This window comes from Crocodylus porosus, unplaced genomic scaffold, assembly GCF_001723895.1.
Source record: "Crocodylus porosus isolate Cpor-Errol unplaced genomic scaffold, CroPor_comp1, whole genome shotgun sequence".
In the NCBI taxonomy this organism is placed as follows: Eukaryota; Metazoa; Chordata; order Crocodylia; family Crocodylidae; genus Crocodylus; species Crocodylus porosus.
In genome coordinates this window covers 52,633,135-52,647,201 of record NW_017728906.1, presented here as the reverse complement: position 1 = coordinate 52,647,201, position 14,067 = coordinate 52,633,135, and the positions used below count along the sequence as shown (strand labels likewise).

Here is a 14,067-nt window from a genome sequence, read left to right as displayed (position 1 = left end):
AAGGAGCTTATGATACCTGTGATAAAGAACATTCAGGTTCCATCACTGCTTATACACTTTCTTCAAGGAGCATTGTGTTAATTTACAAAATTTTAAAATAATAAAAAATAACCTTAAAAGATACTTATCAGATTAAAGGGACTGATTTCACTTCAGTATAAGGACCACTTGCACAGCAGGAAGACTCTAGTCTCAAGGGTACTCAATCCCTTACTTCTCTCAATCAATCAATAAAAAAATCACTTTTAAAAAGATAACAGAACTGAATGAAGACAGGCATGCCACACTGACATCAAAGGCTAGGAGTCAGATGAATCGCTGAAAACACGTCAAACTATTCCTAGCTTGAATTAGAGAAAGGACAGGAAATTCAAGAAAATTCATATCTATATTTATAGATATAGATATTTGAATAATGTATACATATATATTATAATATAATAATATAATTATAATCAAATGTTATATGTATGTATATGTTTGTGCATGTGCATACACACACACAGACATATACACACACACACACATATATATATGCATATATAACCATATAATATAGTAATTGTATATTATATGCTTAATATACATATTATTTTGCCCATTCAGAAAGGGCAAGCCCACTGGCAATACAATGTTTCTACCACAGAACTAACCTAACAGTTTGACCATGATTTGTAACAGAAGTAGGAATTAAGAGGGTTGGCTAAATGTAACAATGCGTGACAAGAAACAAATGCAATAAGAATCTCTTATGTTACTTAATACGGGAAAATATATAGTCATCAATGATTATTGAATCAACAAATTAAGGCAATGGAACTCAAACTTAGGTAGCAGTAAGAAAGGGATTGCGCTGTGAAATTATGTCTAAAAAAGACCATTTACCTACAGGCTGCATATGGTGTACAGATATGAACTTCATCCTGAGCAACAATGGCCAGACTACATTAACAACAAGTCAAACAGTTCTGGCACCTTCTTAATCCAAATCTGTCAACAAAAATTATTAAACGTCTGGGGAAATCTCTGTTATAAGGGCTGGTGTAGGAACACCTACCACAGCTCCCAAAAGTACGGAGTTATTTTGCCACGCCAGTGTTGGGAGAGTCCTCTTCTGTCACAGCTTCTGCTTTTTAGAAAGGGAGGGATCAACACTCTTTGGCTGTGTACACATGCTGAAATCACCCAGCATACCTCCCAGTTTTATTTTCTTGAGAGAAAACCTGAACAGGAGAAGTTTCAGACACAGAAGCAAAGAGCCTGCAGTGTGGATGCTGTGCTGCCAGGGATCTCACGCAACCCAGAGAGTTTTGCAGGCTTTAAGTGAACGTTGACAGGGATCAGCAGGGTCAGAGAAGGCGGGGGCATGGTCTGTGCCATGCACAGAAGAGTCCTCCAGCCTTTGCTCTTCCTTGTGCTGTATTGGAGCCCAGCTAAGGCTGGGCACAGGGAGTATTATACCGGTATGCTCCCCTGCACCCAAGTGCTGCAATGTGATTCAGCAAGGAAACAAGCCAGGGGCAGAATATACCCCTTAACTGCTTCAGCACTGGGCTTTTCCAGTCCAAAGCTATCAGGGGGCATGTTCTGCTCCCTGTGAGACTGACTGACACGTTCTCCCTCACTCTGTGGGAGGGGTAGGAGAGAAAAGCAAACACACTGTGATTGAGGAGGTCAGCCTTGAGTCTGTTGCCTGTACAGAAGTTCTGTCTGCTGAGAACAGACTCTGGGCAGCCACTTTACTTAGGTTGTTCTCAACTTATTTTTCTCCCCAAATGGCCACTTTTACAGTGGGAAAAAAATTACGAACATCTGCATGCTCATGGTATCTCTGTTACACCAGGTAAAAAGGATGATGAGAGCTTTGTGTATAGTATGACTAGTTCATGGTTTATTTTAATTTGGCTTCAGCTGACTTGATTGATATTTTATCTCACTAATTACTAGAAATCTAAAACGATCACATTTAATTAAAAGTAATACACTCGCAATATCAAAAAAAAACTAAGTGCTGAAAACTAGGATATACCCATACAGAAAAAGAATCAAATAAATGAGATGCTGTGGGACAGTGCAGATGTATGCTTTACATCATCTGGACTTAAAATTAGCATCTAATAGTTTTCTAAAGCTAAATATTGTAATTTATAGATGTTTATAATTTCCTAGTTGAGTTTAACACAATAACTTGCATAACAAAAACAAATTATAATGATCTGTATTTCATTAAACTGTGTTAACAGGGATACATTAAAACTAACAGCATGACCCTGATTTCATTACCCTCTTCTCCCTGCCCCCACCTTAAAAATACACAATTGCAAATCTGAGCCATGTGATTTTAGGCTTGGAGTCCAGGTATAATTTCCATTGACAATGTGCCTGGGGTGGAGTTTCCTTTGTCTTAAAATATTGTCTACCAATTAAAAGCTTATACCATATTATCAAGCCAAAAGGGAAAGGGCAGCAGTATGTATAGCTTTGATGCATAAGAACTGACAGCAACCACAGACTAAGCAACGAGGTGAACATATACCTCTAGCAGTATCATAAAACCACAGGGAAGTAGAACTGGCAAGGACCTCATAAGGTCATTTAGTCTGTTCAAGGCAGGATCATCCTTAAACATTACTGTTAGTGATGGTTTTGAGACAGAAAAGCTAATGGTGGTTTACTTCCTTTTATACTCTCTACTGGCTGTCCCAGACGGAAAGTCTAATTTGGGCCTGGGACATAACTTGCAATTTTCTGGATTCCACTGGAAATTGCTGAAGATATTGGCCAGAGATTTCCATGCAATTCTACAGGTTCTGACATTGATATATGACTAATACATTAAAACATTAACGTGAATAATCTTGTATTATTGCTTGATCCATGGTTTTGTATTAATTAGATATAAATGCTAATGTGCTAGCTTAATTATAAATGCACTATGCCATTCCATAAGTTGTGCTCTCTTACCAATAGTATCAGTGAGGATTCAGAACAGAAGCCTTAACCTTTACTATTATTATTTTTTAATCCACAAATAAACATAACATGCATAAAGTCTTAAGTGCAAGAAGGTTTTTCTGCATGCTAGAGAGTTTTCTACTTTTTATGTAATTATGTGCAATATGTATATCTGATTTAATTGCAGTACACAGCTTGACAGGTTTTACTTTGTGTATCAGGCTTTCTGGTGTTAAAGGCTTGTAACTTCCACTCAGTATGCACAAGTCATCAGCCTTTCAAGGACAGTGCTCACTTTATCTTCTGTTTTATTTACTTCAAAGTAACAGTTTAGGCAGAGTCATCATGAAATATTTAGCATCTAGTATAATAGTACTGAACATATATAATTCAGTTGCTACTTATCTAGATCATAGATTGTAAGGCTGGAAGGGACCTTGGAAGATCATTGGGTCCAGCACCACTGCACCAGGCAGGAAAGACAACTGGGATCAGGTGTCCCCAGCAAGGTGACCATCCAGCCTTCTCTTGAAGATTTCCAGGGTAGGTGACTGCACCACCTCTGGAAGGAGCTTATTCCACAGTCTGGACACCCTGACTGTGAAGAAGTTTTTCCTAATGTTGAGCCTGAACTGATCTTCCAGGAGTTTGTGGCCATTAATCCTCATTTTCCTCAAGGGTGCCCTGGTGAACAGTTGCTCACCGAGCCCCGATGTACTCCCCTGATGTAGTGATAAGCTGCTACCAAGTCCCCTTCTCAGCCTTCTCTTTTTCAGGCTGAAAAGTTCCAGGTCCCCCAGCTGTGCAAGTCTCTGATCACACAGGTGGCCCTTCTCTGGACTCTCTCAAGATTTTCCACATCTTTGTTAAATTGCGGTGCCCAGAACTGGACATGGTATCCGGCTGCAGTCTCAGCAATGCGGAGTACAGTGGAAGAATCACTTAGTTGGTTTTGCCCGTGCCCTGCATAGCAATGTGCCAAATAACAGTACTTAATGTAAAATTCTTACTGTAAGAAAAATACCCCAGGATCAACTGAATTGCAGGAAGCGGGTAGATGAAATTTTCCCATGCAGTGTCCCCACAGGGCTCCATGACAGCTCACCCATAGGCTACAGGGTGTCAGTGCTCTTCCTCCCTTCCTCTTCCTTGAGGAAGGAAGGGAAAGCATAGGACTGGGTTTTCTGTAAACCTGAGAGAAGCATGCAACACTTTAGGTTAGACTGGGAAGAAGGTGATCTTCCTTGTAAGTACTAATCTAACTTTCTTGTGGAAGAGAGAGTTCTTTTCCACAATAACCCCCTTGAATGACTACATACTCTCCCTTTTTGTGCCAGGAAAAAGACTTTTCTTCCAGTACAAATGTAACACTTGTTCATTTGCAGAACCAGTGGGGGAGGAGGGGAAGGAAGCCTGGTGCAGTGATACAGCTGCACCCCCTCTTTGATTCCTGCTCCAACCAAGGTTTAAAACCAATTGTCTGGCAGTGGCAACAGCTAGACCATCTATTGATTCATGACTCATTAAAATCTGCCAGATTCCTTCTAAACTCTTTATTCCACAGGTATTAATGACCCTCTCTCTTTTTAATGGCACTGATGTTCTACTAATCAAGCTAGGATTTCTCCCGCAATCCTGCTGTGTCTTAGCTGCTCCTGGTAACATAGCTCCTGTTTCACAACACTGCAGACTATTTGTAACTCAGTGCAATGACATTATATTTGTTTTTACTTTGATCTTAAATTGAACAATATAGCACTAAGTCCCTAGCGTATCATTAAACCTTCTAATCTCTTTCTGCCTGGAGAAAAATGGGTGTTGTATGATGTGGGATAATGCACCACACCACCTCCATTTTCCTTTTTAAAATCCTAAATCCACCCATGCACCTATTCATGACCAAACAAAGACTGAGCTCTAAGCCTCACAGAAATGGGACTGGTTGGTAGTAAAACAAAGCAAAACAAAATAAAAACTATTTACTCTGACAAGAACAAGATATGCTTGGTTACTGCATTTATCAATCCATCTTCCTTAGTAAATGCCAGTATATAAAAAGCATGATGTGGGAGATAATGCTACTTGACAAAATAGCAATTAAATGGAAAAACTGCAAATTCATTGTTATTTTGTGTCCTTATATATATTTCAGATGCATATACAACACATCTGATGTAATTAAAGGGAGCCATATTTTCAAATATGAATGCCTAAACTTAGGTGTTTAAATAAGAATGTAAGTGCCTACAAACAGATGAAAATACTTAATTTTAGGCATGTAATTTTTTAAAATTAGACTCTGGGAATTTACAAACACAAACCTACTAGTTAATATACTGGGGGATCAACCAGGAAAATATAATATTTGTTTTCCAAGTCAAACAAAATATGTAGTTTTGCATATACATTTCTTGACTGTATTTTTGGCCAATTTTGGAAGTGCTGCTCTCTTTTTCTCCCACCCAGTCCAAATCAGTCCTCAAGAGACAAGTCATGATTTTCAAAGGATCATGGCAAACAAGACAACTAATTCATTTCTTAGAACAATACCTTTCTTCATTTTAGTACTTGACGCTTACAAGAAGATGAAGAAGTTGGACATATATCATTATACTGTTGCAGGGCCTAATGACACTTTTCTTACTTTGTCCCACAACAGATGGGATTAGAAAATTTATATTGCATTGTCCTTTGCTTCTTTCGCCAGCTGTGATTTGATCTGTTAGCCAGGGAGAGCCCAATAACTTCAGATTACATTTCCTGTGGAAATTTTTCTGTATAAAACTGAGAGCAATCAGTTTGAGAATAATGGCTCCCTGTATTAGGACAGCATGTTTGGCAAGTCCCCTGTCACTGTTCCCAAGTATGTGATTGCCATATACAACAATTAGGCCAAGCAGAATATCAGATTCAATCTGCTCGTGGGAACAGAATATTTACTAACCCCTAATTTAGTATTTCACAGACACTATATTCAGGGGTATTTATTCTTCAGAAGAAAACAACAACTTTTGTAGCTCAGGGAATAGCATCTGTTTTTTGAGCCAGTATAAGGTCCATAAGCAACAGTTATAGTGATAGTTACAGGTATCTTTATATTTGTTTTGTTTTTTATTAAAAAACCCCCCAAATATGCATTGGAACTTATGTGTTTGTGGAAACAGGTTTAAAAACAATCATTTATACAAGTCTTAAACAGCTCTGTCTTCATTTTTCAGGTACTACTGTACAACTATTAGATCATCAGACAGTACCTGGGGATCATGGGAAGCACATTAAACTACAACGTTAGTGGAAAACTTGCAATACTCAAGATGTACACTATAAGATGAACATTAAAAATGCAATTGCAGGGGGTTGAATACCAAGAGGTTGAATACAAAAGGTTGAATACCACAATTCATTTATTTGAAGATGTATTTTTTTAATATACATTTAGGTTTAAAATATATCTTTGATATATTTTTGACTTTCTAGCTACAGCAGTGGAGGGAATTAATTTAAGATGACCCTCCAATAATTAGATTCTATACATGGAAAATAATAACATAGGTATAATTTTCCATGTAAATAATCTAATTTCTGGGGAGTAATCTTAAATTTGAAATAATTTTGGATTCAGATAAATATGATATTAAAGCCAGAATGGAATGTCTCTTTCTTTAAATGTTTGAAGAATATGATGAGGTTGGTGAAACTTATTCAGATTTCTGTAGGATTTGGTAGCTTGGATATTGTTTCTAAGCTCTACTTAATTAAAATCTCTACACACTGTAATGCCTCTGAATTTGACTGTATCACCAGTCAATAAATGTCATGTGGCTGATTTTAAACTTGAAGACATAGGCCTTAACTTATGTCAGACTGTGACTGCAGTAAAAGGACCTAGCAGTGACTATTCTAATATGAATAAAGCAGCCTTGGCTTAGTCACTTTTATAGTAACTCAGACTGATTTAACAACAGATTATTCTTAATGCTTCTAACTTATAATGAAATATACCTTTATGGAAATAGCATTTGTTTTAATTGGATAAGCCACACAGCATATTTTCTACTTTTTTGGGGGGGAACGGGTTGGACCAGTTCAACACTACAAAACAAACACCCTGAAGTGTTGAAGACCATGACAAATTCTACCCTCCTATTCTTCTAATGCAAGGTAGGATTCTTTCCAAATTCTCTAACAAGCATTAACAAAGTATATAACAATGGAAGGGATGGAATGATCCTGTCTTGAGCACAGAGCTCAATTAGATGATCTCATAGGGTAGATCCAGACGTGCGCACACATGTGCTTTCTGGCACTGTAAACCTCTTTGCGGTGCCAGAAACTTTGTGTGTTGCATGTTAAATTGTGCATGGCACTCCTAATTTTCAACACTGGGGCAAAATTTGCTACTGGGATTTCCCAGTAGCAGAAAAATAAAAAACAAAACAAACAAACAAAAAACCCCCACCACCAACACCCTGGAAAAAAATGCGGTGCAAAGCATGCCAAAGCACTGTGTGCTGGGACAAACGTGAAGATGGGGGAGCAGGCAGCCCAGGGCAGCCCAGGTGTACTGCAGAGCCCCCATGCTGAGGCACCATGCACCCCAGCCAGGCACTCCTCAGTTGGCTGGGGTGCAGTGTGCCTCAAGACAGGGAAGCAGGCAGCCCAGTGGGGAGCTGCCTGCTCCCCTGTCTCAAGGCACACTGCACCCCAGCCAGCTGCTCCATTGCTAGTTGGGGTGCAGTGTGCCTTGAGATGGGGGCCCCATGCGTCTCAGTGCAGGGGCTCCACAGCAGAGCCCCTGTGCTGGGCACACAGAGCCAGGGAAGTGAGCCCAGGGCTGCCTGCTTCCCTGTCTCAAGGCACACTGCACCCCAGCCAGCCAGGGAGTGGTTGGCTGGGGTGCAGGGAGCTTCAGCATGTGGGCTTCACAGTGGAGAGAGATGGGCTGCCTGCTCCCTCATCTCCACATGCCGCTCTTGGACAGGCTCGGGCACAGGGTGCCTCAGCGTGGGGACTGCCTGCCATCTATCCCTATGCTGAGGCACCCTGTGCCCCAGCGCCCCCTGCACATGAAGCAGTGGGACAATGTGTCCTGCTGCAAACTGTACAAGCAGGGGTGTGCATAAACTTGTGCTGCTACTATTTGTGCTGCTGCAAATATACACCCCTGTTCCTGTGGACACGGCCATAAGGCCCTTGTAACTCTGCTTTCCTAATGTGTATGTAACAAAAAAACTCCTCCAAACAAAACAATATGCTACATACACAATTCTCCACAATTAACCACATGACAGATATTTGTCAAATCACTTAATATACTGTTGAAAACTGTTCAGAAAAGAAGGTGATTAAACAGTATAAGAAACTTAGACAGAATAGAATCTGGAACAGAAATTCAAATATGCTTACTGAAAGTTGAGCTGGTTCTTCTTTATGACAATTAGGCCAGCTGCTCCCATTCTTCCTTATACAGTTGAACAAACAACTTTTCCAGTGTCATAATATGAAAAGAACTATCAGTGTCTTTAATATTCTGAATTGTGCAAGTAAGTCATTGTGAATTCTTTATCCTAAATTATTAGTCTGCAGCCAATGATGTGTAGCATTGTTTTCATTAAGTAAGACCTTATATAATTCAACAACTCTTTGCTATTACACCATGACATTAACATTGCTTCTGTGCGTGGCACAGTGATATTTTAACAACATATTAAAAACCAATTTCACTTAGGACATAACCAGATATTAAATGCATATCACCATTTAAAGGCTTCTACCTTCTACCTAATTGCGTTTCTTAACTTTACCAAGATATGGTATCTTGTGCATTTACTCTCAGCATTGCATTTTGCATAAAACCGTAGGCAAAACACAGACATGAGTCTATTCCAAGTTTATTTGTAATGTTCAGCAGATATGTGGAATGCATTTTCTTCCCTTGATTAAAAAAAGGAAACTTGTTTTTTGAACTAAACTGGAGAATAAAACTATTTTTCCTCTCATATTTTACAGTACTTATTTTTATGAATAATAAACCTATAATATAGTGTATCAATAACTTGTGACAATGATTTAAAATGACTATAAACCCCTAAACCTATTGGCACTGAAAAGATTTAAATATAAAATAAACTAGTTAAGATACTAATATAGTACAGTGGAATGATGAATACATGTGTAGCTTAAACAGAAGTATGCATCTTTTCAAGATTCAGGCCTCTGAGTACAACTATATTTTAACAAAAGAAGTCCAAAATTGGGAATGGCTAAAATGAAGGAACAAAAAACCTAATATAAGCTTTAGGGAACTGATTTTTATAATGAAAACACCAACGGAAAAAAAAATCAGAAATTACACATAACTACCTCTTTAGACTTCTCTCAGAGCAAATTGACTGTTCATACACAGAGTAGTTTAAGTAGCATACAGATTTTATATTTAATACCAAGTTCTCTTTTTCTGCTTGCAATAAAAAATAAAGAAATTATTTGTTTTTCACTCAATGAAATGAAAGAGCATTTATAAGAGTAGGAGTTAGGAAAATTCCCATAATAATTTTAGTTCTCAGATAATCGTTATTTATTTGTGTATTTGAAGGAGAGGTCATACTGGGACATTGAGGTCAAACACAGATACAAATATGCTGTTCTTCATGAATGTATTTTTAAATCTGTTTCATGCCATCCTCTTTTATGTGTACAGTTTTACCATTGTGCCTTTTAAGAATCTGGACCCATTATTTTTTTCTGAGTAGTTGCAGTTAAACTATTTGGTCTGAATGCAGTATCTTGTATGATTCTCCAAGAGAAATAGCTTGCTTAGATTGCAGTAGCTCTCTAGCATTAAAATCTCAGTACCACATGGTGGAGTTAGAAGCACACGGAATTTACATTTAAAAACGTTATAAAGCCAAGACTCAAATAGCATGTATTAAACATGGAAAAATGTTCTTTCTTTTTGCTATATCTCTGCCCATTATCAAAGTAATTGCTTTGTTTTACCAAGACAAACTGAATTTCACTTCCTTTCAGTTTCAGCTCTGATCTAAAGAACCAAAAAAATTGGTTAATCCAAAATAGGGTTTTGATGGAATTGAATGAGTGACATCTAGTACAACAAAAACCTCAGTGTCTTTCTGATTTAAATCCTGTATTATGTAGTTTCAGATGTTTAATACACTTCGCTGAAAAATCAAATAAATAATCTCTGTACTTAATTAACTATCACAGACGACTAACCCTTTTTGCTGGAGCTGTAAGGAATGGACGCAGGAGCGAGACCATGGTCTTAGAAATTCTATCATAAGGAAGAACTTTTGAGGTCTCTTTAGGGTCCACAAAGCACCTGGCAGCAGAAGCTGCTCAAGAGACAGGCGTAGACCACAAATTGGTATTCATTTTTAGTGGTAGGAATTTTCCACCACTAAAAATGTTTCTGGGAAAGGGAGCAGTTGAGGTGTTCAGCATGCAATCTCTCCTTCTCCACTGTTCCTTATACATTCCCAAGACTGGGTGAGCCTGATATGGGGGAAGCATGGGAAGCAGTGGCTGCTCTAGTCATCCCATTCATGTGGGGACTGGGGCATTCAGTAAATCAAGCAGGAGCAAGGAGAGACTGCTTCTCTGTTTGGCTCCTAGTGCTCAGGAGCTGAACCAAGGAACAGCCTGGTAACTCCTCCTCACCTGCTCCTCAAACCAGGAAGCCATAAGTGTCCGTGACCCCAGTGTGGAGAAGGCTTGGGAGCTTTTCCTAACACTCATCTCCTCCTGGGACTGGGAGATGAGCAGTAATGATTGCCAAGTCATCCATAAATTAGAGTGACCTTAGTCTTAGGAAGGCATGGGGAGCAATCACCCATTGCTCAACTCTTCCTAGACTAAAGTTATTTTTCTCCCAGAACTGCCATTTTGTTCTGGGAGAAACTGTGTGAATGCCTGAATGGTCATGGTTCCTATGGGGAGAATTGGAGTTCTCCTGGTAGAAACAACACTTGTTTTTGGTCTTAGTCAGGGTAGCACCATAACCTTATCCTTGCTATTCATGGGCAGAATGTATCAAGCTATTTACCCATTTAAAATTCATTGAACATTTTATTTTCCCAAAAGATTTTTAAAAGATTGAGCTTCGGAGAACTGAAAAACTCGCATTACAACTGTTCAGTTCATGATTTTATTTCTTAAAAGATTGCACCTTAACTTTCAGATAAAATCACAAAGGGGAAAGATTCAACAGCTTCCGGGTTGATTGTATTTCACATTATAACCTATTACCATTAGGGAAAATGAAGCTATAAAACCAGGAGCATCAAAAAGTTTACTTAAAAGTTAAATGCAGTTTGATTGTATTCAGTATTATTCCAGAAGGGTGGATGAGATTTTTACAGCTGCCCATGTATTATATCTATGCATGTTTCTAAGCCAGATATATCTATGGCACATAGCAAACACCTATTAAAAAACAAACAAACCTGACCAATCCTCTGAATTGGTCAGGGCTGAATATTTGAAAAGCTCCAAGTACAGCATTAACAAGCACTATCTTTCAGTATCTCCTTAACTCCTTATGTTTTTGGGCTAAACATTTAGAAGACTTAAGTTAAACCGATGCATCCTAGAGAAATGCTGTTTTCCCCCTATATTACTTAATAGTACTCCAGGTAAATCATGTTTTTGGAAAGAAAAAAGTCTGAGGGGATACTAGATAAATACTACCTTTTATGATTAGCATTTGAGGACTAAATCACTGGGGCATGATTCTGCTGGTGCAGGTTGAGGGAACCATGCTGAAATCAATGTAAATTTAGACAGAGAAAAAGCTCTAATTCTCTAAATATCAGTTGATATTCATATTTACACAAATACATAAAAGCATGCAAACCAGCTTAAAGATTCATGGATATATGTTTAAATATCACCATGTTCTTTTGGATCTTTTAAACTTTTAATTTTTAAATTAAAGAATAAAAGACCTGATTTCTACAGATATGGTGCACCCACATCTTCCTCTGACTTTAACTGGAGCTGCTCTGAAAACAGTCCCATATTGACTTACTCACACATTTTTATCTTTTCTATATTTCTTTCCTGTTGTAATCAAACTTTACTTTTCATTTCTAATTGCTCCAGAAGTTACTGGTGTTCCTATGATATAATTTGAATAGTTTTATAAAATTATTTTTTTATATCACTGGAATTATTTTAACCTATTCTTTTAAAAAAGTACTACAGATAGATTATACCATGGAAACTGTTGGAAGTTACAAGCCACAATTGCACGAATGGTATCTACTGTTTATATAAACCACACACATACAATTTAGGGAGAATGATTTTATTTTAAACTTGTCTGACCTGGAAAAAGTGAAATGTAATGCCAGTTTTTTGCATTTCTTAATAATCTTTAATCAATTTACTTATATTATGTAATTCAGTGACAATGCACCAGCCATCTAGTTGCTTTACATTTTTTTTTTTTATAAATTAAGTAAATGTGTTTATTTTTGTATGATGTGTGTTGGATATTAAAGTGCTACAAGTGTTTATTACTGACATTTGAATGTTACTGCTTAATTTTCTATGACATTAAATCACCTAAATGGGTAATGATAAAATTAATGGAAAGTACTAGCTTACTGGTAAATGAAATTGACCTCCTTTAAGCAATACTTTTATCCCTACTTCACTTGTCTTTTACAGTGTTGTCCCAAAGATGTGTTATATCTCTGTCTTTTGGATTGAGTACTGTGGGAAAAATACCTTATAAGAAGAGAGAATGAAAAAGAAAAAGAAAAAGAGCAGAGAAAATTTCTGAGTACAGCCAGTATACACGCCTTGATTCAGAAACCTTGGTGTGATTAACAAATCAATTCAAGACCATTAGCTCCTGCTTATAACTTACCTGTGCTTCCTGAGGGACTTGTGCTGCATCAACTCTGTCTGCAGTGTAGGCTGTTAACTGTCTGTCAATGAAGGAAAGAGACTCTTGGATTAAGCGAAGGGTTTTGTCAATCTCCTGGGCAGACTGGATACTCTGTTCAAGAGCCTTTTGTCTTCGTACAGCCTAAAGACAACAATAATCATTATCAAAATAATAATTAATCAAAAATTGACATTCACAATATTTTTTCTCAACTATATCATAAATTGCTATGTCTGATTCTTTCACAGCCACCTTTTTGTAAGATAAATTTCGCCTCTTTTTGCCACCCATCCAGATCTCTTTTTAAAGAATTTTGCACAATAAAAATCCTAATGTTTGCAGGACACAAAAACCAGCACATGCACTGAGGATTTCTACAGAGGTTAGAAGACAGTGGAACTGGGAAATAAAACCATTCTTCCTGATGCAGTCTTCCATTCTGAGGTCGAATGGTCCTCTTAATCTCATTACATAGTTCAAGAGATTTTGTTTACTTGGAATGGGGTTAATGTCATCACAATCCAATCCAAAATAATCCATTTCAACAAGTGAGAGGGATAAAAGAAGTCTTGAGAAAGAACTCTCACATGTGAAATATAAATAACTTCCTGAAGCAGACTGAATGCTAAATCTGAAGGGAGAATGAATCTTTGTCTTCACTTTTCAGGCCCTATCTGTAGTCACTCCTACTTTATAGGAATGTGGGTACCTGTCTACATCTCCCGCTCCCACCTCAGTTTAGCAGACCTGTCCATATCAGCCCCCCTTCCCCACAGCAGTGCCACACTTGACTGCCAATTTTGCAAAAATTTTGGACAAGCACCATTATGCTTTCCTCTTTGGTGGCCTGGTGCCTAGAAGAAATTTCCTATAAACTATTTACAAAATTATTAAATTATCCCACTTTAAATCTTTTTCTTAAAACCTGCTTATGTTTCTGATGCTAACAAACCACTTGACAATGATTAATCAGTCAGAATTATATGAACATTTTTAACTGTTTCAGCATTACCATATATTTCCTCGGTTTGCTGACTCTACCAGCTACCTCTACACATTATACTTGGCTTACAAGTTTATGCTTAACACATTGGGGCTCCAGCCTCTGGGCAATGCTGAAATAATAATAATACCCGTACAATCCCAACCTTCACTAAGGGTGAGCAGGTTTCCTATGTAGAAGTCTAGCCATATAT

General features: G+C 37.8%; 1 protein-coding gene across 8 annotated transcripts in view; it reads right to left on the bottom strand.

The window, feature by feature from the left end:
- Nucleotides 1–14,067, bottom strand: part of DMD (dystrophin) — a 1,922,593-nt gene that overhangs the window by 1,101,959 nt on the left and 806,567 nt on the right. For all 8 annotated transcript variants that reach the window (XM_019529123.1, XM_019529125.1, XM_019529122.1 and 5 more), the window contains one exon: nucleotides 12,851–13,012. In XM_019529123.1, the coding sequence (XP_019384668.1) occupies nucleotides 12,851–13,012 (162 nt within the window). The remainder of the gene's footprint in view (nucleotides 1–12,850; nucleotides 13,013–14,067) is intronic.